The sequence below is a fragment of the Ctenopharyngodon idella genome, chromosome 4 (assembly GCF_019924925.1).
Source record: "Ctenopharyngodon idella isolate HZGC_01 chromosome 4, HZGC01, whole genome shotgun sequence".
NCBI lineage: Eukaryota > Metazoa > Chordata > Actinopteri > Cypriniformes > Xenocyprididae > Ctenopharyngodon > Ctenopharyngodon idella.
Window position 1 is genome coordinate 2,465,908 of NC_067223.1, and position 27,868 is coordinate 2,493,775.

The 27,868-nt window shown below is 37.5% G+C and overlaps 1 protein-coding gene across 34 annotated transcripts in view; it reads left to right on the plus strand.

Annotated features, from left to right (window-relative positions):
* Positions 1-27,868, plus strand: part of celf2 (cugbp, Elav-like family member 2) — a 156,984-nt gene that overhangs the window by 74,366 nt on the left and 54,750 nt on the right. The window contains exon 1 of one of the 34 annotated variants that reach the window (XM_051891342.1): positions 25,452-25,581. The exons of the other annotated variants lie outside the window; for them this stretch is intronic. Within the exon in view, the coding sequence (XP_051747302.1) occupies positions 25,496-25,581 (86 nt within the window). The 5' untranslated portion in view covers positions 25,452-25,495. Of the gene's footprint in view, positions 1-25,451; positions 25,582-27,868 lie in introns of those variants that run through there. 34 annotated transcript variants of the gene reach the window in all.

Here is a 27,868-nt window from a genome sequence, read left to right on the forward strand (position 1 = left end):
AACACTAATTTATGTCTCCCTGTTAAAAACGCAAATAACACTTAATTTCAACATTTATTTTCCTTATACAGTCTGACGCAAAGCATGCTGGGAAGTAGAAATCTGCTCATATTAAGTTCAGCTTACTACAATCAAATTTTGAGTTCACGCAACTTTTTTCTATTAAGTACAATGAACTTTCGATATTATTTGAGTGAAACGAACTCATTTCATTTCATTAATTTCACTGTTAGGTTTTACAGTGCAATAGTATTTTAGGCAGGGAGTAGCCCTGCACATCCAGTGAATGTGTGTGTATATGTTGAAAGGATTTCACAAAGACTTGACTTTTTCAAATTCAAGGCCAATGTTTTCCTTTTAGCACTATAATGTTGCAACGTGTTTCTACATCCCTCATGCCTGCGCTTTTTGCCGGCCCATATGTGTGAAGCCTCTGATAGCCTTTAGTCTGAGCATCACATGAACAAACAGGAAAAAAGGTCTCATCGCATCCGCTTGTCGGAGTAAGTGTTGATACAGCAGTATGAACTGCCAGCAATATCTATGGACTTTCAAAGTAATCAGCTAACTTAGCTAGTTATTTTTTATTGTCGGGATTTTGTTCTATTTTAATATTTGAATGCTAGTGAGAATAAGAAAAATAAAACACTTTTAGATATCAACCTGCATATGCGATGGACATTGGTTATACTAATCTTTAGAAGCTCCTTTGAAGGCATCTTGAATAAAACAGCTTAATATTTAACGAAGTAAGCACATACAAAGACTTGAACTGGAAGCAATGCACACTGTTTTTGCCTCCTTCCCCAAGTCTGGGATTTAGGCCTATTTTATTGTATTTAGTTCTATTTATTTTGCTATTCAATGCATGATTATGTAGTTGTATTGTATGATTTGAATTTTGCCATTGCTTTTTAAGACCTGATTAGAACAGATCTGCAATCCACCAGCACTTATTTAGAGGACTAATTATTTTATTTGTCTGTATTTGCTGTCTATCTCGTCACTATGTTTCATTTCTCTCGTTTACGCTGTGTCTTCATCTTATGCACACTCCACTCTGATTTTACTGAGAGACAAGCATCACGTCTCTCTTTCTGTCTATGGTCACGCGTGCACTCGTGATGATGGCTTTCACTTGCTGAAAAGCTGACTACAGTCAAGGCAGGAGTGTTTGTCTAGAGTTCTTTGACGAACAACATTCTCCCCTGTGGCCTTGGAACCATAGAAATCTCTCGCTTCCTAACACCCTCTCACACACACACACACAAAATGGAAACAGACGTGTTTATTGGCGTTTCAAAAAAGATTTTTTTTCTAGTTGCTTTAGAGACCTATAACATTTTTTTTTTCTGTCAATTCAATTTCAGCTGTTCTGCAGAGTCAGTTCAAATCTCTACTATTTAATCATGTATTCTGCATTTTTGCTGTTATAAGCAGAAAGTTCAGACTCTGATATTGAAATAATATTTATTTAAAGTTATTACAATTATTTATTAAAATAATAATACATACATAATCCAGTCATTTCAATAGGAATCCAAAACTGATTTCTGTGTGAGTGGTGCTTCATCACTTCAGGGGATATGAACGATGCCTTAAAACAGTCTAAATAGCTCTAGGGTGTTGTTAGCCATTACACAAAGTGGTAAAAACTTGATTTATTTCATACTTAGTTATTTTAAATGGGAAATGTATAGCAAATACTTTTAAGCACTGTTAGTGTTACAGTCAATAAGTCAAAGATGCAGAACGCATTACTCGTTTAATGTTGATTTGGCGGCTCAAATGATCAACAATTTGGACTTGCTTGTGTGCACTGATTTCTTTTGCATTGGATCGTTCTTTTGTTTTCCCTCTCGATTCTTCTCTTTCCCAATAACCCCCCCTCCTCTTTCTCTCTGTAAGTGATGTGAGATCCCTGTCCAATATTTATTCACTCCATCTGCGTGGCTGCATTTGCCAAAGTCAAGGCTTACCTCAATGAGTCTCCACGGACCTTTTCCCTCTGTCTTTCCCTGCCTTTCCCTTGCTATCTTTTTCTTGCTCACTCTGTCGCTTCGTGTCTTTCCCTTTGTCTTTTTTGGTCCTTGCTCACTCTCTAACGTTCCATAATCTCTGCATCCTCTCTCTGCTTCTTTTCATTCCCATGTTGTCATGTCTTCCCTTTCCCTCGTGCTCTCTCTCTCGCTCTCTCTCTCAAATGTTTTACTTGTTTGATTGGGCTCTTCAGAAGGAGAGCTCATTATTTGCAGCTAGAGGGAGCGGAATGTGGGATTATGGGAAACATTTGAGGGCTTATTTCTGCTGCCTGTTTAAAAGGCAGCCATCACTGCGCTAAAAGTCACACAAATACACTTAGACACACACACTCACACAGACAAGGACTCAACAACCTGGCAGCCCTCAACAAAAGCCTTCCAGCTCGACTCTAACGTTCTAACATACTAATCCACGCCTCACACCTGTGTGTAAATGTGTGGGTTTGTTGGTGTCCAATCCCTGTATGTGGATTTGTCCTGTTTCTCATCAAAAGTATGCTAATAGCCTAGGCACACCCACAGACGGTTCACTGACTGTCTGATGCATATGGAACACAAGAACTTACTCAAAATTGCAAGCTTCAATCTAAATGGTTGGCTTTACACATTTTTAGGAAGTCTGAATGCACAGATTTGGAACACTTCGTCAGCCAACTTTGGGCCGTTGTTGAGCATCTGTCAGCCCATTTTTTTTGCGGTATGTTCTGCATTGTTGGCAATAGTTGTACCAACGGCTTTTAAGGATGTTCAGTCGTTGGCGGAGCCTGACGGTGAGAGAAATCACTCTGATTGGCTGTTCAGTGTGTATGAGAAATAAAATGGAAGTGGCAAAAGCAAGCAAACTACAAAGTCAAGAAGGCACACATGCTGCTTTGTTTTTCTGATTTGTAGATCCACAGACCTATCTCTTCCAGTGAATGATGAATACAGACTACTGCCACCTGCTGGTATGGAGAGTGTTTCCTCTTATGCTGGCAGAGAATGTACATACTAGTTGGCTACAGTCTTTGTGTTGTGTTCAAGCGCAACCTTTTGGTCTAGGCGTAGTCTTTTTTTGCCTCCTTTGGTTCTTTGATGTTGGTTTAGTATGTCTGGGCCTTTAGTTGGAATGATTCAAACTGGAGTCATTTTAAACAAATTTGTAAGAACCGACTCATACAAGTCATTTATTTGTGAATTTATTACAGTTATTTTTAGTTGTGAATTGGGCTACATTGGTTGCTGCATGACAAAATAGCAGCCAATCACAACATTTGATGTCTAATATTTACACTGTGTATTATATCATTGAGATTTCCCTGTATATGAGGATACCCAGCAAGACTGCATAAAGCAGATGTGTCTAATACTGCTCCTGGAGGGCCAATGTCCTGCAGAGTTTAATTCCATCCTGTTCCAACACACCTGCCTGGAAGTTCCTAGTGATCCTGAAGACCTTGATTAGCTGGTTCAGGTGTGTTTAATTGGAGTTGGAGCAGGAAAGTGGCCCGCCAGGAGCTCGATTGTACACCCTAGGAATGATTGGAAAGCTATGGTGTGAAAGTAACATTAAATAATTTGGTTAGTCACTTTGCTTGTCAATCAGTAGGCCTCTTTATGCTTAAGTGCCCAGATTTTTGGCTAGAATAAGTCTGGCTCAATTGCAATATTCTGGCTGTGTGAGACTTTTATGCTGATGAAGCTCAATATTCATGAATCGTTTTTCAAAGTCCCATCACTGGGACCCCCAGCACGCCTGTGCACTTCCCCTAAACCACATCAGGTCATCAACCTTGGCTGCCGCAAAGCCCTCAAACCCTTCAGCCAACCTCCCAGATGGGCAAACAGCCCTGCGGGGCTTCGTGCCAGGAGATGCCATGGGCGCAGCAGCAGATCTCTGAGCTGGCATAAGAGACAGACCTCACCTCCTCTGGACAGTTACGGTACTGACGCCTCTCCAAAGCTTGACGGAGTGTAGCAGTGTATGACACCGATCCCACCTTGCGCTCGCTTTCACTGTGTCTCTCTCTAATTCTCTTACCCTGAAGAAACTAGGCCACTGCATACGAAGAGACTTTTGGGAGAGTGCTGTCACGGCCAACCTTGACTCTGACCAGAAAATGCATTCTGATGTGAAGGAGGAAAAATACAAGATCCACATAAGTGTTCACCCATGCTTTTCTTCCCTTTTGCTCCCATTCTCTCATCAAACAGATCGGTTATATAAGAATGCAGGAGTGTTTGCTGTGGGGACTATGATGATAGAGTAATGAGAGAAAGATAAATGTGTGTGTTATACCGGGTTATAGAATTTGGTGTGTGTGTGTGGAGGCTCAGTTAAAGTTTGCGCAAGTAGGCCTGACTGTTTTATTGCAACGCTTGATCTACTGCGAGCTCGCAGGCCTCTCTATGCTGTTAAGGGCAAAATGGAGTGATTCTGTCTGTGCCTACCCTCAGGCTGTGTCTGAGTGAATGTGTGTTCACTATATACTGCTGCCCTCTGAAAACAGACTCACTGGGTATGTTCTGAATGGCGTTCTACCATACTACTGCGGCTGCTTTTGCAGTATGCATGCAATAAGCGAATAACCTGCTGCGTTTGCTGAAATGTCCAGAATATGACAGCACTCTGTGGGGGATACAGTATTCAACAATGCATTGCGCTTAACTTAACCTTCCATTTTGATGCAGATTCAACTCACAGTGGAATCCTATATAGAGAATATGGTAATGAATTAAATTCCATTAAAGTTAGCAAGGAGTGGGCATTACAAGATGTATCACAATATGCCTAAATTGGTTTGATTATTTTTTATATTGTGATTTATATCATTTTTATAGAAGTCATTGAAATGACTAAACTAAACTACACTAAAAATAACTACTAAAAATACAACTAAAAATAACTAATCAAAAAATGTATACATGTAAAACAGTAATGTATATTTCAATCAAACTAATATCTGATGCAGTTATTATATAATGCAAGGCTTTTTTGTTTTTATTTGAATTGTTTAATTTTCACAAACGTGCTTCATTTCCAGACAGACATCACTGAAAGTAATGATAACATACTGTGCAGTAAGTGAGTCAATGTTGATTCATTAACCCCTCTGATTGATTCAGTGAGTTCATTCAGTGAAGAATTTATCAGTTTGTGAGTTTCCTTTTTGTTACATCATTTAATCAGGCTGCCCAAATTTAAGACAATACTTTGGATTTCACAGTGTCTTTAACAAGAGAGAAAGAGTACAAGGAAAATAACAGATATTTCAGAATCTGCATAATCAACATGGCCAAACTGGTAATTTGGTTTGTACCCCATTTATTTCTTTTGTCGTTTGTCTTTCTAATTTTCTTTCTCTCCAGGATAATGATGTAAGTAAGAGACTTGAACACACACACACATACCCAGCTGGATAATAGCACTGCATTCACATTTAAATGGAGGATCCCTCATTGTTCTGCTACGCTTGCCACTGATTGGCTTAGGTCACCATGTGTTGCTGCTTAACCAATCAGCGTGCAGCATTCATTCTCCCTGTGATCCACGCCCATGAACAGAGACACAAATTTATGTGTATGAAAGGGATCGTACACACAGGAAAAGCTCAGCCAGTCTCACTTGGACGCGAGTGAGTGAGATTACACGGCTAACATCTGCTGGTGGTTAGGGCTGAAGTTGATTATGTAATGCGCACAGGGACTGCACGTCGTGGGTTTGTCTTCCAGCAAAGCTGGAAAAAACCCTAAGAACGTTTCGATCCCTCAAGGCATATCATATCACCCCTAAACTGCCTTTGTTTTATTTTCATAACCCATTTCGCAGAAAGAGTTCTCTGATAGCTTTATACAGAGGAATATTCATAGGAACTCTGTGGAGACTGAGATAAAGGTGGAGGTAAATGAGGATGTCACAGCAACTAGCAGAACATCTTTAGATGTAGAATAATGCAATAGTCACATACAGTACATACTGTACTGTCACAAAAGTACATACAGCTAATCAATGGACCAGAGGGGCCGGCACAAGCCAAGCTGTCACGATGACATGTAGTTTTGTTGTTTTTGCTTAAAGGGTTAGTTCATCCAAAAATGAAATTTCTGTCATTAAGTACTCACCCTCATGTCGTCCCAAACCTGCAAGACCTTCATTCATCTTCTACAAATTAAGATATTTTTGATGAAACCCGAAAGAGGTTTTTTATCTCCCAAAAGCAACAAAATGACCATATTCAAGGTCCAGAGAAAAGTCTTTGTTAAAATAGTCCACGTGACTACAGTGGTTCAACCTTAATGTTATGAAGCGATGAGAATACTTTTTGTGCGCGAAAAAACTAAACAAAAATAACGACTTTATTCAGCAATTTTTCCTCATCCTTGTCAGTCTCCTACGCAGTTGATGCAGTGCAAAACTTCCGTGTTTACGTCTGAACGCTGACTCTGTATTGGCCGGCTCCTGCGTCAGCATCACACGCATGCGTCATGGTGCTCACGTGAACAGCGTCGGCCAAAACTATGCAATACTGTGAGAAATAGAATTTTATAATGTGTGTACATCTCCACAGCTTACATACAACCAGTCATTGGATCAGAGAGGTTGTGGAGAGCCAAGCTGACACAGTGATGTGTCATTGTGTTGTTTCACTGATCCGTCAACTAAACAACACATAGAACTGAACCACAGAGCAGGACATATGACACATACTCACATCAGAGGCAGTTTCCTGCATTTAACTGAAGCACTAGACCAGTGAATAACGCAGCAGAGGAGGATATTGTGCTGGTAGGGGCAGTTAGAGAATGTATGCGGCTGTGGACTGATATTACTAAAGCTATGATAATGCTTCACAGTGCAGAGTGGCTGAAGTGTGTGTGGGTATTTTGATCGAGAGTGCCGCGCTTGTAGATTTAGTTACTCTAGTAGATGTGGTTGCCTCTCCATGGGGAATCATGACACATTGCTGTCTGGCTGTTTATGTTGATCGATGTCTGCATCACGCACACACACAAACACACAACACACATACACTCATTCTCAGACTGTTACTCTAGGAAATTGTATTGCTCTTTCATAGCTCAGGGGGCTTAAGTTATATCAGTTATGTTTCATTTAAGTATCAACTTTGTGTGATATTCCTCCTAAAATGCCTCAGGAGAAATAGGAATAGACTCAAATGAGACAATTATTGACAATGTATGAGTTTAGAGCTTTAAAATTAATGTGAATAATCCAGATAATTTGTTTTTCGGAGAAAAATGTTTGAGTTTATATTGAGATCTTCAAGTTTTGATGGCAGATCTTGGTATCTTGGCAAATCTGAGCAGTTTGAGACATTTGACAGACCCACAGCAGTATCCAACATACTTGAACTCTTCAGCAGAGAAACGTGTGTGTGTGTGCGAGAGAGAGAGTTTGTGTGTATTGACTCCTTTTCACTTCATTAGTGGTATAGTTAATCAATGCACTCCATTGTTGTTCCACCATTAAGGCTTGACTGGGTCAGCCCAGGGGACACATAATGAGAAAGAGGGCTGGATGTGACCTAAAAACGCTCCTTCCCTTCTGAAGCACAAGCACATCAGCTCACTTCTGCCTCCATGTGATTTCAGCGCCATTCAGACCCAGAGTGCAATCTACCGTGAGCCGCTGTCAACAATCTTGTAATTACTTGTGCTGCATTATATTACTTTTTAAGGCCTGTTCACACCAAGGACTATAACAATAATGATAACTATAACTATAAAGTTTTAATATTCTAATTCTATTAGATTAGGGAAGTCCACACCACAGCTGTAATGATAAAAAGACAAAGGAAAGGTATCGTTGGAATCTCTTTCAGAATTATTTTTTTTTCCAGCTGGTGAAAGATTTAAAAAAAATTAGTGATTAGAATCCACCCAGCTTTAAAGAGCTTGAGCATTTAAAACTAAAACTAAAACTATTTAAAATTTGTTTTTGGTAGTCATAGAAATAAAGCTGAAATTAAACTGAATTAAACCATGTACTTGCTCAAAAAATGATTTTGGATAATTTTTAACCAAGAAAAGTTACGGACTGCAGCTTTAAAATAAATTTAGTATGAACTTGAAATATAAAAATAAAAGCTAATTCAAAATAAATAAATACTATGATAGTATATAAATACTATTTAAATATCACTGCATACTTGTAATAAGCAAAACGTTATTGTCCATTGGTGTGGACACTATGCTAATGTAGTTATCATTATCTTCATTGTTATCGTTCTTGGTATAACTGGCTTTTATGCTAAATGTTTGAATTACAATAAGTTATGTAAGGGATAATATGCAGTTATAATTGTGAAAAAAAGAAAAAAGAAAATCCTGAAGGAGTTTATTATTATGGCAGTCTGATAATGGCAGACTGACTGTACATTATGTCTCTTATTACACAGCTAGTTTATAAAACAAAAGCAAAAAAAAATTAATGGTTGATTTATGTGAACTTTCTGTGTGAAGAAAGGGATTACGGGGTGAAACAACTGACATAGAATGGCAAGGTAGGAAAGTAGTTGCCAAGTATACAGTTTACCAAGGCCTAAACAGACGATAAAGACCGACAGTTTCACCAAGAATCACCTTTGACTGCTCATCTCAGGGGTGACATACCATAGACTACTATTATTTTTATATAAAGCCAAGGAAATGTGTGTGTTCTGCTGTATAGATTTAATTCCGGCTTCTTGCTGACTGATTCACTAGCAGCCATGAGGACAAATGCACTACAGAAGAAAGAGAGGCACAGAGTGAATAGAAAGATCTGGAAGAGTCAAGGATAAAAATGGGGTGAAGGATGCTATTGAGAGAGAGGGAGAGAGAGAGAGAGAAAAAGCCAGCCTGTGTAATGTGTGAGTTTGCCTGTAGAGAGAGTAAATGGCACTGTTCAGTGTGCGGTTACACAGAGACCCGTTCATTTAACTCACCACCTCTCCTGACTGATTATACCACTCTAGCAGCCTGCTCACTCACTCCCTTTATCTTTATCTTCAGCACTCTCTGTGTCTTCCTGTTTGTCTCTATCCTGACACTAGCTCAAAAACCTAGTTTGCTGCCTACCTAGACATCTTTTTAAGGTGTCATAGGATCAATATAAAAGCAAAGTCTGACCCAATTGATAGCAGCAACATTATGCTCCTTTATGAGATCCTTCACGTATAGACAATCCCAGAATGCATTGTGATATGATCAGTGAAAAAAGTCCAAGATGGCAGGCGATTTGATACAAATGTTGATTATAACAGAAATCAAATAGCATTTTATATAATACTTGAACTGTCTATTTTAATTAGAGTATCAAGCTATTAGCTTAACGACATGCTAACAATATATACTTTCATTTGAATCAACTGTGAGTCAAGGCTCCCATACATTTCATGTCTATTTGCAGGGATATATTTATTTCTCATTACAATAGTCTATTTTACCCAATATTCATGTTTATTAGAGTTTCGAGCTATTAGCTTAGCAACATGCTAACATCAAACTCTATTTGCATCCATTGTGATTCAAGGCTCCTGTGCATTTCATATATTAAGTGCTATTTGAAGGTATATATATGGTATCCAAAACATCTTTATTATAATAATATATATTTTTTTCGTTCAAATAGACTTCTTTCTTCAGATCTCAAAATGAATAGATATTCACCCCTGCTACTGTATATTATGTTATTTAAAAGTTCACTTTCAGCATTTAATTATTATTTATTTATTTTATTTTACTAAATTCAAAATGATCGCGTTTTAGTTGTTAGTATTTATTCGTTTATTGATTTATTGATTGACAAAATAGTATAGATTTTAATATGTGCCATTAATTGGCAATAACATGAATATAATTACCTGCTAGAATTTTAATATCAGCGAATATTGCCGAGTTACTGCTTATACAGAGTCTTTCAATTCAGTTACTTATGCATTTCGGTTGGGTTGCTGTCTTACAAAGCAGTTGCCTATATGTAGGCACTAGATATAGAGACATCTCTTTGCAACAGAGCTGGCCAGGTTTACTCTGTCTGTCTTAATTTTAAACCTTGGCCAGCTATTTGTTAGTGCACATATCTCTAATGACACCTCATTGCTGTGCTTGCCGTTTTAAATTCTTGCTGAATCACGTGTGACCTCTTTAATGAGTGTGTGTGTTGCACTCTTATGATGTAACATCCATCGGTTAATTTTATATGATATAAAGGAGTGTTGCTCTGTGTGTGTGCATGTGTGTGTGTGTGTGTTGTCGCTCAGTCCCCCAGTGAGTTGATAGCTCATTTCTTGCTGTTATAATTGCAATCTCTTCTCTGATGCTGGGTAATTTGTGTGGCTTGATTAATGTTGAAGCCATGTTTAAAAAATGTCAAATTTACACTTCAAAACTTCACATCAGCACTCACTCAAATACCCACACACACATTCATTTAAAAATGGCTTGTCATTGCCCGTAATTTCTTTGTCAAATATGATGTTGTCCAGATTCGGGTGTCGCATGAGTTGCAGGAAAATCTTTACAGTGTTTTTCATCAGATCATCAGCTTGCCAGGATTTGACAGCGGTGATGTCATGCTTTGCTGAGATTGACAGTACTGCAGTTGTGGTTAAACATAATGTTTTAAGGAAGAAAGCTATTTCACAGCTGTGAGCGTTAGTCTGTGATCTCAAATTGCTGTTTTGTTTAGGGATGGAATTGTCAGAAATGTAATGATTCTGCTTTCCAATTTCACATAACCAATTCTATTAAAGATTCTTTTAGTACTTTTCCAGCACACAGTAATTCTTTCTCATCATGTTCAGTTCACACTGTAAACTTGTAAGCAGTTGGAAAACTCTCTCTCTCTATATATATATATATTACTATTCAGTGAAACAAATCAAACATTAAATAAATGTTATCAGATCCAAATAATTTGCTTCCGGTATTTTAAAAATATGAAAAAATAATGAAATCTTGATTCTCAACCATAGTTTTCAAAATCCAAAAACGTTCACACTGACTTGTTTGTATTTTTGTCCGTGTGTTTTAAATCATGTCAGCAGGATTTTTAACCTTTCCATGACCTATCAGTCATCTAGTCATCTGCACAGGAAGACTACCTTTTTCTTTCTCATTGAATACATCAATATCATGGAACACTGAACATCATTGAACAGAGTTTTTAATGGACATGTTTCATTCTGGTAGAGAGTAAAATTAATAACCCTTCTATTGTAAAGCAGAACTCTATAATCTTACAGTGTAACCTTTCCTCCTGGGCACGAGTTGTGCTTAAGTCAAGCCCCCCTGTTGAGTGGCAGTTTTAGGACGCTGACCTTTTGCATGAACACACACTCGTATAAAATCCCATACATGTATGCAATCCAGCAGGTTTTTGACCTTTCTACGTATTCACACACATAGACAGTAAAAGGGATGGACGGCCCCCCAGCTCTCTGTCAGATTATGTGCGTGTATCTTTGTGCACTTGTGTCCGCATTTAGTCACGTAAACATATCTACGTCCTACTTTTCAAACCTAGTGAGCTGCCTATCTAGCTGTAATTTAAAGGGATAGTACACCCAAAAATGTAAATTCTGTTATTTATTCTCATGTCATTACAAATCTCTTTGCATTTCTTTCTTTTGCTGACAATATTTTGAAGAATGCTCTTCTTTTCCAAGCAATGAAAGTGAATGGGGTCTAAAACAATGATGAAACATTTTAAAAATATATTTTTGTGTTCCACTGAAGAAAGTAGATTTGGAAAGACATGAGGGACAAAATTATTTTTGCATCAGCTATTTTTTTTTTTTTATATTTTACCCAATATTTGTGTTTTATGTATTTTTAAACTTCATGCTAACATCAAAATCCATTGGAATCGAGTGTGTGCTGCATCTCTCGTGCAGTTCTTGTGTGTAGCACTATTTTGTCGCTGCCCATGTATAGCGTTTCAGTCCCTGATGAGGTTCCCCTATGCGGTTGCCAATGTTAGCAGTAGACAGCCTACAGCTGTTGCTATAGCATAACCCATTCCATTTTACACATGTACATACTCTCAGAGAACCCAGATACTTGAGAAGGTCGGTAATTGAGCGGAGACACTTAGCATTATTCGATTTAAAGGGTGACGGAACACATCTGTCGTCGTAGTGCTGGTCCACCCAGCAGTTACCCATGGAAACTGCCCAAGAAATGCAAGCACACATGTTGGGCAAATGTTCTTAACCTTAAAGATCTGTGATGTTTAGAACAGACTTGCACATCTGGCTAATCACTTCGTCAATCTCCGTCCCGCTCTATTTTTCTTCTTTGTCTTCAGTGATCTGGAAGTCAAAGCTGATGTACTGTACTGGAGCTCTCTTTGTCTCAGATGCTTCTGTCATTCTGAGCCAAGGTTGAGACGCTCGGGGGAAATGTAGCTATTGATTGACGGCGGTGTGAAATTCAGGGCGGAGGTCAGTTTAATGTGGCAGAACTCGGGGAGGAGATGGATAGATCGATGCTCAATGCTGATTGGCCAGAGAGAACAGACAGGCTTGTTGGTGTTGGCTGCTCAGGATGTTCACAGGTGGCGACCTGCGTGGCAACTTCGCTTATAGACTGTCTTAGAAAGAGGCTTGTCTGATCAATTATATATACAGTATATATTGTAAAATACAAACCAAAATTATGGGTTTGTCCAAATGCGCAAAAGTAAGATAGATGTTTCCCACATAAGAGATAATGCCATTTTTACATATAGCCTGTGGCGGGATTGCGAGTTAACTACTTTTAACAAAGTGCTCTATAGTCAATCCCATTGATCTGTCTACGCATCGTGATCTCTACATCTTTTCCCACGCTCATCCGCTCTCTAACACACATCTGCCAAGAAAGACCTGTGTTTTTAGCCCTCTTTCAGTCCCATCTGTCCTGGGCTCGTACACATCTGCTTTTCTTCTCGGTCTTTTGTTTGTCTTTCTGACCTGACGTGCAGGTGTGTGTGTGTGATGGTGAATAATTGCGTGCAGCCCTTTTGAATTGAGAACTCATTAATCGAGACCTGCTTCTGCGTCGTCATCAAAGGACACAAGAGCCGAACACCGTTTTTAGCCAGCTGCCAGTATTGTATTTACATGTACGTTTGTAATTCAGTAGCGTCTGCGAAAACAGTTTGATCCCAATCAGTACCGCCGTACAGGTGTCTGACCTTGAGCCCAGGGCCAAAATGCCGATTTATAGACCTTCAATTAGCACACAGCACGCTTAATTATGAGTACATTGAACAGGCCAGAGAGCGCACAGCTACAAACACGCACACACACTCACACATAGAAATATTTGCATGCTTCACTTTGATGTCCTATGTACTACAAGCACGAATAACCATGAGATTTGTGGGCACTCTGTGGAGAAATGATTCAGTCTAATAGAGACCTCTCTGTGGATCCCACACATATGCACACACAGAATAAGGTTTATGAAACATTTAGCAGGAGAGAGCCGACAGGAACGGAGGTGCTGTGATCTGTCTACTGGATTAATCCATGAATGCTTCTTCTCATCTTTCTTTTCTCCTCTTTTTTTCTTCCTCTCATTCCTTGTTCCCTCCCGGCCCACTGCAGTCCCTTATATATAGCTCACTGTTTACTTCCACTAGACAAAATGAAATCAAAATTGACCCCATTTGCTTCCTTAGTAGATGTTAAAATGCTTAATAATCTTTCATTAAAATGTATTAGCTTTCTCTTATATATGTATATGACCCGTAGTGGCAAATGAGTCGCAATGTGCACGGACTAATTACGAGCTTCAGGCAAAACAAGTCAAAAATGTAGATTTTGGTCAAATTTTAGGTTTTCACAAAAATGAGTTCATTAAGCCCTCGTCCACCGATCCAAATGCTCCAAATAGCAATTAAACCTCTAAAAGTATCTTTATTTGTGTGTTTTCTGAGAGGAGTACCTTTCCTTTGTCCATGAAAAATGTCGTTTTTCTCTGCTCGCTTCACCACTCGCGCTTCCCCTCAGCACAAGTTTGGTATCGTTTTAAAGCGCAGCATTCCAGCTTTGTGAATATTCATAGCGAATTTTTGATGTCATGAGTCTGAACCAATGAAATGTGATTGAAACTCATTCTGATGTAAACAAATCAATCTTACTCGCGCCGACTGACAGATTCGAAGCGCACGCACAAAGACAGTGCACAATCCCGATATACACATAAATAAAATTACAGTACTTTGAAATATTGTAGTAAAATATTGAAAAAAAAGTTTAATATATTTATTTTCCTATAGATATTTGGTTTTGACAAGGTGTGTGTGCCAAATTAGATGTTATTAACAGGAATTTTAAGGTATGGTTGCTGGGTGATTTTTGTTTTGGAACCTTCAGAAAACTTTAACTCGATTTTTCTCAAAATTTGACTCTATCGACTTTAAACAGAATTTTTTAATCTACTCGCCATTGTTCAGCAGTTCTTGCTCTTTGTCTGATCATCCTGTTCTTCGAACAGCTTGGATTTTCATTCTGGAAGAATTATGATTTGCTGTCATATTCCAATGCTTGCATAATTATATGTGTGTTTCTGTAATCAGTTTTTAATCATAGTTTGATTCATCATGATTGGGGATCAGTTCAGGATGATTCATTAAAAAGAACTAGCTTGAAAGAGCAAGTCTTGCACAGTTTTTGCTCAAATTTAAGGAAAAGAAAAAGTGGTGCATAAACACTGTTACAAACCATCTTGGTGTTTGTGTGTGAGATGTAGTGTACTAAACTTTATGTTTAGTCTACTGATACTGTCTGTTGTTCGCTCTGTTAATGAGATAATGGGATTATAATGGAATACATTTCTATATTTAGACCCTCCAGGTCCATATCACACACACTCACATGCTAACACATGCACACGCTCCGTCAGCGGCTGTAATCGGCAGTCTGCGTTCGGTGCCGTCTCTGATGTTGAATTCTAATGTGGTTGTCTGAATTCTCAGAGTGAAAGATCAATGTGGCGTTTAGACGAGCGCACAGTCTTTCTCCTCTCTTCCTTTCAAACGCGCTGGGCCATGGATAAAGAGACACAAACACAGCTAACATGCACCTGTACCACACACACACTCACACTTATCGCTATCTCAGATACAGCTACTGGCTCCAGCGCACACAAAACTTGAGTGTCAGTCCTTCTAATTTTTGTAATTTCAAAAACTGGTTTGAACTAAGTATTGTAGGAAATAGGGTATTTGGAGTCGGGTTTGAATTGTGGCTGTAAACTTAAGCTGTTTTACATCAGTATGATGCATCGTCATTTACATTTTGATCCAGTCAAACCTGGTTCTTTTCATGCAATGGCTACTTTACATCTGTATCAGATTTTAAGTAATTGTTTCTGGTCACATTCTTCTTTTTTTCTTCGGTGGCTGATTTTTTTTTTTTACATTTTATTTATTTGGTACGTAAGCATCGGTGCTTATTACATCACTAGTGGAGAGGTAGGAAATGAATGTGTGTGTGTGTATGTGTATGTGTGTGTGTGTGTGTGTGTGTGTGCTTGGTTCCCCTCTGACATATTGTCAGCATATGGTGCTTTTCGGCTACGGCCTCTGAAGCCAAATGTTCAGAGCGTTTTCATTCTCTTTGGGTCATAGCATTGTGTGTGTGTGTGTGTGTGTGTGATGCTGCGGTCCTCGCCGGAGTAATTTGGCCAGCTCATGCTGCTCACCAGAGCTCAATCCCGTCAAGCTCGCTTACCGCTGTTTATTTTATTACTTGCATGTTTTCTTTTCTTTTCGCCCTGCGTGTGCGTTTATTCCTTCCCTTTTCGCTCTACTTCCTCTCCTGCAAGTATCACTCTGTTCTCACAGACGAGCGTGAAAACACGGAGGTGGTTCTTGCAAAAGGAGAACTTGAGAGATAGACATCTAATCTCGTCTCTGCCATCTGTTCAGATGTTAATGACGGTGTTTTTCCGTCCCATAAACGGTAATGAAAACGAACACCTCCCCTAATGCGCCCTAATGAAACTTCTGCGCGTTTTTACACACCTCCCTAATAAACGGCTTTATGGGAGAACTTGTGTTTGTTTGCAAAGCTAGTCACTCCTGAACGTTCCACACAGATGCTGACTGGCAGTTAGCGGCCATCTTTTCGCCATTTTGTTTTTGACAAACCGAGATATGTGACGCTCCCCGGCACTCATGACAGACGAAAGGAATTAAAAGCGGAGGGAGAAGAACAATAAGGCCGTGAAAGATTAGCTCGCGGCGTTGGCTAATCCTGCCGTGACTCACCGGCCTGATACATCTACGACGCCCGGGGAAATACGTGCTACTGCACAGCATGGGCGCAGCTTTGTTCATTTCGTTTATTGACGTTTTTGAATTAGACCAACATGCTTTACTCCATTCCCATTCGGTTTTTAAATGATCGCTCTAGCAGCGTGTAGTACTTGGCGAGCCGTGATGAAGTTAGGCCTGGTCTAATTAAGGCATCTGGAAGGGTCTGAATGTCCTAAGAATGGGAGCACCTGCAGAGAGGAAGACATGACCGAATAAAGGGAGCGTGGCGCACTCTTCCTCTGAGGAAAGACAGCTCATCTGTTCTGCGTTTTGCAGACGATTGAAGGCATGCATTGTGGTTTAGTTCACAAGCAGGAGTAATTTAACTCCACGTGTCACTGGAGCAAATCAAATGTTTTCTTTTGTGCTTGGCAATCTGTAGTATTTTCTGCAAAGAATCTTCTCTATGTTTATAAAAGAGCTGTTTAGAGAAGAGTAAACAGGAAACTCTGGGGTGAACCACATAATTTGTACAAACCACATGGGTCAGTGACATGACACACATTTTGTTTGTTCAGATATATTAATTTATTCAAAATTAGATTAAAAGTGCAATTCGTACATACAAATACTTGAATGCATACAATACTTCTATGGTGTTTCTTAATTTGGATATTTTTTTGGGCAGAATAAAATCAGTGATCTGTCCTGTTATAAAAATAAAGAAATAAATAAAAATAGCATAAAACCTTTTGCAGTTTGGCATAATCTTTTAATCAATAATTAAACAAACAAACATTTGGAGAAGTAGTTTTGTTCAGATATTATAAAGTATAAAAAAAATCCATGTTGTATGACTTCCTAAAATGATATACAAGTAATGATGTTTCTCAGTGAATAATTCATGATATTTGTGACCCTGGACCACAAAACCAGTCATAAGGGTCAATTTTTTGAAATTGAGATGTAGACATCATCGTTGAATAAATAAGCTTTCCATTGATTATGGTTTGTTAGGATAGGATAATATTTGGCTCAGATATACAGTCAAACCAAAAATTATTCAGACATTTTTTATATTTTTGATATATTTTTACTAGTGGGTGCAGGACACTATAGTTCATTTATGTAAGTGAGGATATCAAAATAAAGTAAACTGTCACATATTATACCCAAAAATTCTTCATACAGTGGACTACCAGTAAAATTGATAAAAAATTTGGAACCAAAAATTATTCAGACACTTTGACCTGACCATGTTTTGCTTAAGTGTTATCTGACATAATTAAGATTATTTTTTTCTGACACAGTTTAACGCTGAGATCTTGTCATATTTTATTACCATTTTTTTAAACTATAGTGAATAAACTGTAATAATGAATGAAATGTTCAAGGTGTCTGAATAAATTTTGGTTTGACTGTAACTATTTGAAAATCTGGAATCTGAGGGTGCAAAAAAATCAAAATATTGTGAAAATCGCCTTTAAAGTTGTCCAAATGAAGTCCTTAGCAATGCATATCCACTCACAAAAATAAATTTTTGATATATTTACGATAGGAAATTTACAAAATATCTTCATGGAACATGATCTTTACTTAATATTCTAAAGATTTTTGGCATAAAAGAAAAATCGATAATTTAGACCAACACAGTGTATTGTTGGCTATTGCTACAAATATACCGTGCGACTTGTTTTGACTGGTTTTGTGGTCCAGGGTCACATTTGTGTAAAAAAACAACAACTACTTTTTACCTTAAATGTTATTTAAAACATTATTATTTAAAAAAAAAAAAAAAAAAAATGATTAAGATGTGTACACTCATATATTCAAGGAAAATGTTTTTACTTGATGGTTACACCAGATCACATTTTTAGAGTCACTTGAATTGAAACTTTTGTTGAAAATGGTATCAAAAATTTCCAGCATGAATACAATAATACATTTTAAGATCCTGGCATGTGTGTTTTAAACTAGATTTTAAAAGATTTGTCCTTTCTTTTATCTCGATCACTCTTATTTGTCATTGACCCACATACTGTACTAAACAATACAATACATTTTAATTAAAATGCCATTTATTTTAACAAAAAAGTCTTCTGTGAATATGTCTATACAGGTGAAGTGTGTTATATTTGCACCTCTTGAAGTGTACAAATAAAAAGTGTTTTTAAAAAGGTTTCCTGAACCAAAACACTTTTTATTAGCTCATGTGACCAAAATTTTCATTTTGGATCATGCTTACAAGCTTTAAGCAGTGAAAAGACGCCCCATGTTCAAATTTCCAATAGTTTCAGAGAAACTATTCTACAGTTTACATTATATAAGAGATTTACAGACTGTAAAGGAAATGAAAGGGTGATAGAGAAGAATTGAGAGTGAGACTGGTGAGCAGATGGGGTGTTGTCAGATGAAGGACCTGCCATCCAGATGCTCACACACACACACACACAAACACAGGTGAGCCGCGGGCCAGGATGTGCTGACCTGCAGAAGTTTGATGGTGGTCCAACTTCTGGTCATTATGATTGCTCCTGATGTTTGATATACTCCACCTTCTGCACCTGCCGCATGCCTGCCAGCTACACACACACACACACACACACACACACACACACTGCTCGACATGCATGCTGACACCCGAGTCAAACCCCTCTAGTACTGGATGACAGCCCATAACACAGCATCCTCTTCCTGTGTGTGTGTGTGTGTGTGTGTCTTTTGGAGATGAACGGACGGCCCGACTCAGCCATTCGCAGCACCAACAGTCGCTCGTCCCCAGCTCCACCCTGTTTCCATAGCAACAGGGAGGCAATAAAAAATCATGGTACTGTTGGTAGGATTTTGGCAATCCTGTCACACTGTTGCCTCAGATTTCAACTCAAGCCGCTTTCAGCAGCAAAAGTGTGTGGAGCCAGGAGTTTAAGTGCGCAATGTGTAGTGTCATTTGTGGAGCACTTTTCCTCTTAAGCACTTCAGTCCATAAACATTTGCAAGGAAACACGGCTGCTTTGTTTCAGCACTCTGTAAGAGGATGGGAGTTGTGTGTACATGCATACTTTAAGATGGATTAGTTTGTGTGATGGAAAGGGTGGAAAACAACCACAAAATCAGAATAAACTAGAGGCTAATAATTGGCTTGTCTGATATTTTCTGACAATAGCTTTCCATTGTTGTCCGTTCTTAATTATATTGGGGTTATCGTTAAATTTAGTAAGTCTTTTACTATTACATGTTAACAAGAAAACATGTTGTTTGTAATACAATGTGTTACCTTGATTTGACTTTTTATTATTCAATGCAATATTAGTGATATCAGTGATTAAAGAATTAGTTAATATTTTGTCAAAAAGCAGCAAATTTTAGTTGCGTGATGGTGCTTTTTTTCTACTAGGCCTATGTCTTTACGATGCACCTTTCCAATTAAAATAAATGATATATTGTTGCGTAAACTTGAGTGTTTGCACATTATTAAAGATATGAAAAGGATTTTGTAATGCATTTAAATATGTTGCAACATGCAGTAATTCTGTAACACGATACGTTATAGTCAAATCAAACTTAAAGGGATAGTTCACCCAAAAATGAAAATTAATCCTAGGTGTATATGACATTCAGCCAAACACAATTGGAGTTATATTAATAAAAATATCCTGGCTCTTCCAACCTTTATAATGGGAGTGAATGGTGGCATTTTTTTGAAGCCCAAAAAAGCATATCCATCATAAAAGTAATCCATATGGCTCCAGGGGGTTAATAAAGGACTTCTGAATTGAAGCGATGCGTTTTTGTAAGAAAAATATCCATATTTATAACTTTATAAACTATAATTACTGGCTTCCGGTAACTGCCTTACACAAGTCGAGTTCCGGCAGAAGAGTAACCTCTGACCCGACATATTACATAGGATGTAGGAGTAGCGTAAGCTTGGGTGAGAGTAGACCCCTCTCGCGATTCAAACAAATAGGGCTAGTCAACAAACTCAAGCTCCTCTGACATTTCTCTTTAAAACTCTTTCTAACGCTTCCACATTCGTCAATACGTCATACGTTGTGTCAGAGGTCACTCTTCCGCCGGAACTAGACTTGCGTACAGCTACGGCCATTACCGGAAGCCAGTTTATAGTTTATGAAGTTATAAATATGGATATTTGTCTTCCAAAAACGCATCGCTTCACTTCAGAAGGCCTTTATTAACCCCCCTGAAGCCGTATGGATTACTTTTATGATGGATGGATGCACTTTTTTTGGATTCTAAAGGGATTTGAGATTATAAAGCTTGGAAGAGCCAGGATATTTTTTAATATAACTCCAATTGTGTTTGGCTGAAAGAAGAAAGTCATATACACCTAGGATGGCTTGAGGGTGAGTAAATTATGGGATCATTTTTATTTTTGGGTGAACTATCGCGTTAATGATTATAATGTAGGGCTTGTTATCCATCGCAAATTTGATTGGCTTATGATTGTTAGGCTATGATAATATTGGTTTATACTGTTTTTACTGCCCACATTGCCTTAATTTCATCAAGATACATTTTTAGAAAGTTTTAGAGGAGGAGAAATATGAAAACTTTTTTGTTCTTCAAACATCACGCATTGATGAATTGCGCAGAATAAGACAAGGGACATTTATCAAGAAAGTAAATAAGGTCAGTTTTGATTTCTTGTCATTTTTATAATTTACCAGCTATGAAAAATTCAATAAAACTGTTCAGAAGCCAAAGTTTTTTATTTATTTATTTATTTTAGCTTGTCCATTTAGAAATAATATATATCAGTAAGTGCTCTGGTGGGGTCGTCATTTTAAATTAAAGTAATGTCGTTTTTATGGAGCGAGTTAAAAATGTTTCTCGATAAATCGAGGCTGTTATTGTGTTTTTATGGCTTGTGTGTGTGTGTCTCCTCGTTAGCGCAGCATCTCTCCAGCTCGCTGCTTCATTAGCAAGTGTGACATTTATCACATCGGCTCCTCGCGTTTCAAGAGTTACCATGGAAACTTCTATAGCACCCACCTCCCCTTCACACTTTTAACAAGTGGAGTGATTAACAGAAGAGTTTTGTACATCTCACACATGCGCTCGCTCGCACGCGCCGATGCCTGTCATTCTTCGCAGTTAAGCTGGCATGTTTTTCTGGCTGTGTGATTTTGACTGCTAGGAAATATCTCCGCTCAGACCTTGAAAAATGATTCTTTTTTTATTTTGTAGGTTTTCTTTGTTGTTGACTGACTTTGTATGTATACAGAAAACAGTTTGTCCTAGGTGATTTTTTTTCTAAATATAGTCGGAGTTTGATCTCCCTGACAATTGACGAACGTGATGACAGGAAATATCTTCCTGGAGTCACACTGCCTGTCTGACCTTGATGTGTGAAATTTGTGTGTGTGTGGTTAAGTCTACTTACCTTGGTCAGGACATATGAAAGGACAAATGCTCATCATTGGCTGTTTCAGATCCTAGTAAGCTGCCTATCTAGACAGCATTTTTGGGCATCATAAGTTTGAAGATTGACAGGATTTAATGCAGTTTTAACTTACAGATGATGCCCAATAATTGAAAGCATGTACATGGCTACAACAATAATGTGTACATTTTGAATGTTCGCAAAGCCTGCAATTACTAAAAATGTGTACAGTTTAATGTTTGTATGGGCATATGATGTCCAAAAATGTGTACAATTTTAAGGTTTGTGCATCATACAACATTCGCACAGCCTTCAATGCCTAAATGTGCTATGTTTGAATGTTGATAGGTGCCTATGTTGGCCAAAAATGTGTATGATTTAAACATTTATATGTGCCTATGATGCCTCCCAAAAAAGTGTACGATTAGAATGTTTGTATCGCCTACGATGGCTAAGAAATGTGTACGGTTTGAACGTTTGCACGATGGTCACACAGCCTACAATCCCAAAAATGTGTACCTTTTGAACATACGTGGTATGTGGCTAGGTTGCCCATAAATGCAGACAGTTTAAATGTTAATGTGCGCCTATGATACCCCGAAAAAAGTGTTTGATTTCAATATCCGTACAGCCTACGATGGCTCAAAATAAGTATTGGTATGTGCCTACTAGGGCTGTCACAGTATCAGATTTTTTACTACACGGTTATCGTGGCCAAACTAATTCACAATAACAGTATATCTCGAGATCTATTGATATCTTGAAAAAAAATTAATACAGTCAGTCAAATAGAAATAAAAAAAAAAATATATATATATTTTATAGTATTATATACAGTGATGTCGATTGGCATTGCATTATAATTATACATTATCCTTATGAAAATACCCGAGGTGGCTTGAAGAACACAGATAAACCATAATACTGTCTCAATGGTGTGTTAATTACAAAATATGTACCCAAAATGACTTGAATGTTCAAACAGACTGCAATGCCCAAAAATTTGTACTGTTTAAATGTTCATATGGGTCTACGACACCCAAAATATGTAGTTTGAATGTTAAGATATACCTGTAAACCGCATAAATGCATTCAAAATGGATATTTGTACATAACGAAGATGCCCAAAAATGTTTGTACTTGCCTGTGATGACCAATTATGTATGATTTGATTATTTGTACATTCTTACTATGCCGAACAAGGCAGCTTACTAGGTTTTAAGACAAAGCCATTATGTGCTAAAACAAAATCGCAGAACGAACTGTCTCAGTCATAAATATTTGATTCTCACACATTTGACACCAAATGGGACATTTAGCATACAGGGTCACTGAACGGATGGTTTCTCCATCATAAACGTGACTGACAAGCCCTGAATTATGACACGTTGAAAGAAAGACAGAGAAATAAAGTGATAAATGAACCATGGAGAAACGGAGATAAATCTTCCCTATTAAGTGTGGATGGATTGAGTATTTTTCAGCGCTCGGAGCAGAACGCCTTGTTTTTATGACCAATGAGATTAATTAGGATCATAAAGCTTAACTGATGAGTGGAATTAAAGCATCACCTGTCGCCAGCGAGAGAGAGATACGACAGCACAGCTGTCAGACAGGCGGTGTTAACTTCTAGTGATGATTGGAAAAATAAGTAAAAATCACGCTTTCATACTCTTTTCCACTCTCTCCTGCTTACATACACATACACACACTTGTCAGCTGTGTTTTTTTAAACCGAGGAAATTACAGGTTTGCGACTTCCCCCCAGCTGCCTGTCAACTAATGTGTGTGGAATGGGTGGAAGAGGGATTTTGTATCCAAATTAGTTTCATTTTCACAGTCTACTTGCATTTTTTCCCTCTTTTCGCTCCCTATCAGCCCACCGTGACATTTTTTTTAACACACTGTACCTTTATATAACTGTATTTATTATATTTCTCTTACTGTAGATGTTCAGGTCCACATACTTTAACTAGCCACACAGATGAAGTGTTTGACCACTGAATAACATAAACGGATATACATATACACACAGTATGTATATATAATTTGTGAATATAAAATAATTAAAATATTATAAATGTAAAATATTATAAATATTAAATATATAAAGATATATAATATATAAAATATAAATATATTATATATAATATTATATATTATGAATATAATAAAAAATATATTAAACATTTACTAATAAAAATTGTATATGCATATATATATATATATATATATATATATATATATATATATATATATATATATATATATATTATATTATTATTATATTATATTTTATATATGGAGCCTCACACATGACATGGGGAAAAAATTATGGCCATGAATTAACAAAATCGATCTCATGACACATTTTACTAATTTGGTTTACTAAATTGTGCACATGATAACAAAATTTGATATAATTGAACAAAAAGTAAGCAAATATGGTTATTTTTATATATATATATATATATATATATATATATATATATATTTTTTTTTTTTTTTCCCATTTTCCCTTAATTAGGGTTAATACAGTAGATGATGTAGCATTACCCCATATCATTGAAAATAAAAATAAAATAACTAAATATATATAAAAATATAAACTATAACACATTTTAAAACTCCATTAATGCTTAAAGTTTATGTAACCATTTATAAAGGGATGCTCAGGCCTGAAACAACCTGATTCTAACCATTACTATGTCTCCAACCATAATTTGTTATATTGCGTTTATGTAACCAACCAGGTCGTCTTCAGATGCACAAATGATTGCCTCGCTGGCTTGCAGTGTTATTGTGCTTGCTTGTAAGTACATGAGTGAGTGATTGTGTGTGAGCCTGCGGCCTATAAGAGTTCCTTACATCAGCAATCCCCCCACACACACCTTAAGAGCAGCCCAGGCTGATGGAAGGTCTAGTTAAGCCATTAAGGCAGACAATTGACTCAAATTGAGAGGGAAGTGGGTAGAAAGAAGGAGAGAGAGAGAGATAGAATGCTATGGCAGTAGTGGATCCACTTGACAACTTAATCTGAGCCTCAGGACTTACATTCAGGCAGACAAACACACACACATACAAAAACACTTTTATTTTCACCTTGTGTCTGGTTCTTTTTCTTTCTCTCTCTACCTTGTCAGTACAGATGAGTGAAAGAAAGATGGTCCAAATAAAGGACAATGTGTTTAAACTGTCAGTGGCTTCTCTCCTTAAGGCCCATTCATACAGAGGGCGATAACAATAAAGATATAGTCCTTAAAATCATTCTAAATTTAAAAGAATAGCAGAGTCCACACCACAACTATAACGATAGCGGCACAGATATCATTGGAATCACTTTCAGAACTTTGAACGGAAATTGAATGTCATGAAATTCATTCGATTCCAGCAATTTTTTTTTTTGTGGAACTGTTTTAGAACTGGTTCTTGATTCCCAACCCCAGGCCAGTGTGTGCGAGTGTCCTACAGCACACTGTTACAGGCTTCCTGTGACTTGTGCCTTTGTATTCCTGTAGCCGGGCCTTGTCGAACGAAACAATTACTAATTGTGACACACACAAGCGCACACATACACGCACAACACCCTGACACTTGCAGTCCCATCCCTCTCTCTCTGTATCAGAGTCAGTTTCTGGCTCTTGGCCTCTGTGCCCGTGTCATGCTCGCTTTTTTCACCATTATTGCTTTTTGATCAGCGGCAAGGGGCACCCTTATCACCGTGGTAACTGCCGGGGGATTTATTGGGGTGGGGGTAGCTGAGCAGCGGTTGCTGTGGGGACCCGAGAGGGCGGCTTTCCCGCGGTGCATGCAGAAATGTCCTTTAAGTCGCTCAAAGACTTGGGCGTCTCCGCGGAGAGAATAGGGTCCTTCTGCAAGAGATGGATGAATCGAGTCCAGAGGTTTGTGTCTGTTTTCTCTACCTCCAACCTTTTCTCTTTATCTGTTGCTGCTCTTTAACTTAGGCCTTGTTCTTTTGAATAGAATGACAAATCACTTCATCGGCTTAAAGAGAAAAGAGAGTTTGTGAACGTTTCTTCCTGGCTGTTTTCACTTCTAATCTGTAAATGTGTACTGGAGATATATATAGACCACAGGAAAGAAATTCATATACAGGCCTCTGGATGGATTCAACCGATTTGTGTACTGTGTAATTCTACACTTACCCACATCTACACATATTCTACATTTTTGTAGCTTTTCTTTTTAAACCTTTTATTTTTTTATTTTTTTGCTTAACATTGTAAGTATTTAAAGTATAATGCTAGTTTTATACATGTATATATTTGTTTCTTAAACTAAAAACAGTACTTTTCACCCTCTCTTTAAATACTTCTTATGTTGCTTCAATTGATAAATTTAAATTTCTTTTACGCAACTTTAACATATTTAATTGACATTCATTTATTAATTAGAAATTAACAATTATAAAAGTATTTTGTCAGTTTTTTTAAGCAATATTTTATTATTGACATTTTAATTTTTAAATGTTTCCCTGTATTTATTTATTTATTGCCATAATTATGGTGATTTCTGATAGGCTTTTATGCAGCTTAGTTTCACTTTCAAACCGATTAATCGCATCTAACATAAAAGGTTTGTAGATACATTTTTATGTTAGATGTGATTAATCACGATTAATCGATTTGACAGCACCACACACACACACACACACACACACACACACACACACACACATGCACACACACACATGCACATGCACGCACACACACATACATGCACACGTATTTACAAACTTTGATGTTAGATGTGATTAATCGCGATTAATCGATTTGACAGCACTATTATATCATTTATATTATATCACTATTATATCAGTCATATTATATCACTATTTTACATATTATAAAATATTATATCACATTTCATATGTATGTTATGAAGGCTGTGTATGGAAGGTATTTATGTTATTGTATGTTATGTTCCCTTTAAGGGTATGCCAGAGAGATCAAATCTGTTCCTCAAATCTGTTTTAGTTCCTCAAATCTACTTATTTCCTCAAGAACATGAGCTTTTGATGACACTGACAGGCTGGCACAGTTTACTGAGAAAAGAAATCATTTCTTCTTTGTACAGAGAATAGTGCTTAATTCGTGTCAAAATGTCCTTGGAGTGATGCACGTTTCGAAGGGAAGAAATTTGAGCAGTTATCTTGAAACAGGCGGAGAAGGCTTCCTCACAGAATGCTTAGCGCGATAATTAGTCTCATGAGGAAATTATTACACTTCTTCACTGAGGATAGAAGTATTTATTTATTTGATTTTCATTTATTTTCATATCAGTTGAAGGGCAACAGGCAGGTTGGCCTTCGATCAGCAAACCCAAACTGAAATAAAATTGAGAAGACACTAGTTTGTTCAGGCTGGTTCACTCGTTTTGTTATTTGTAAGCTGGGAAAAAAAGGAAATGTGTGTGAATGTGTGTGTGTGTGTGTATGTATGTGTGTGTGTGTGTGGTGGGTCGATAATTCTCTCTTTGAGTGCTTTCATCTGGAACTGAAACAAGCACACGAAATTCCTCATGAACTCGTTGAACCAGTATCATGGGCGTCTAGGGGTCACACGGATCTGTTTCGCACCTTGACTCAGCTCAGCCATTTTTATCACGTCACAAGTTTGTTAAATTCTGGTGAAGTCAGTCGCTCAAGATGGCAAAATTCTTCATGTTGTGGCTCTATGAACAGCATTTGCGACATGCTGTTAACATAATTTAGGCTTGTCTCTCAGTTTGTATACACAAACTAAAATTGTGTTTTCAGTAATTCACTTACAATGGAACTCTATTGGGCAAGCGTACTGGATGAAATAAATGTTTGTCGCTAAAAGTTTTATGTTATTGGTGCAACTACTTTATAGGCAAATTTGGCTTTACACTGTCATGACATGAGTTGACAAATTGTGTATGTTGCACAGACAAGTTTAGTAAGCAATTTCATCACAATAATCTCATAGTAACACAAGTAATATGCAGATCTTTGGATGATACTTTCAAACACTGTGTATATTTATCATTTGCGATGCTTGCCCAGTAGTCGCCCATTATAAATTTGCTGTAAACATGTGTTTTCTTTGTTTTATCAAAAAAGGGGAACAAGTCAAAGTTATTTTTCATGGCAATAGAGCTTATTAAACCTAGAACAGAGTCAGATGTGTACCTGCTCAGGACTGT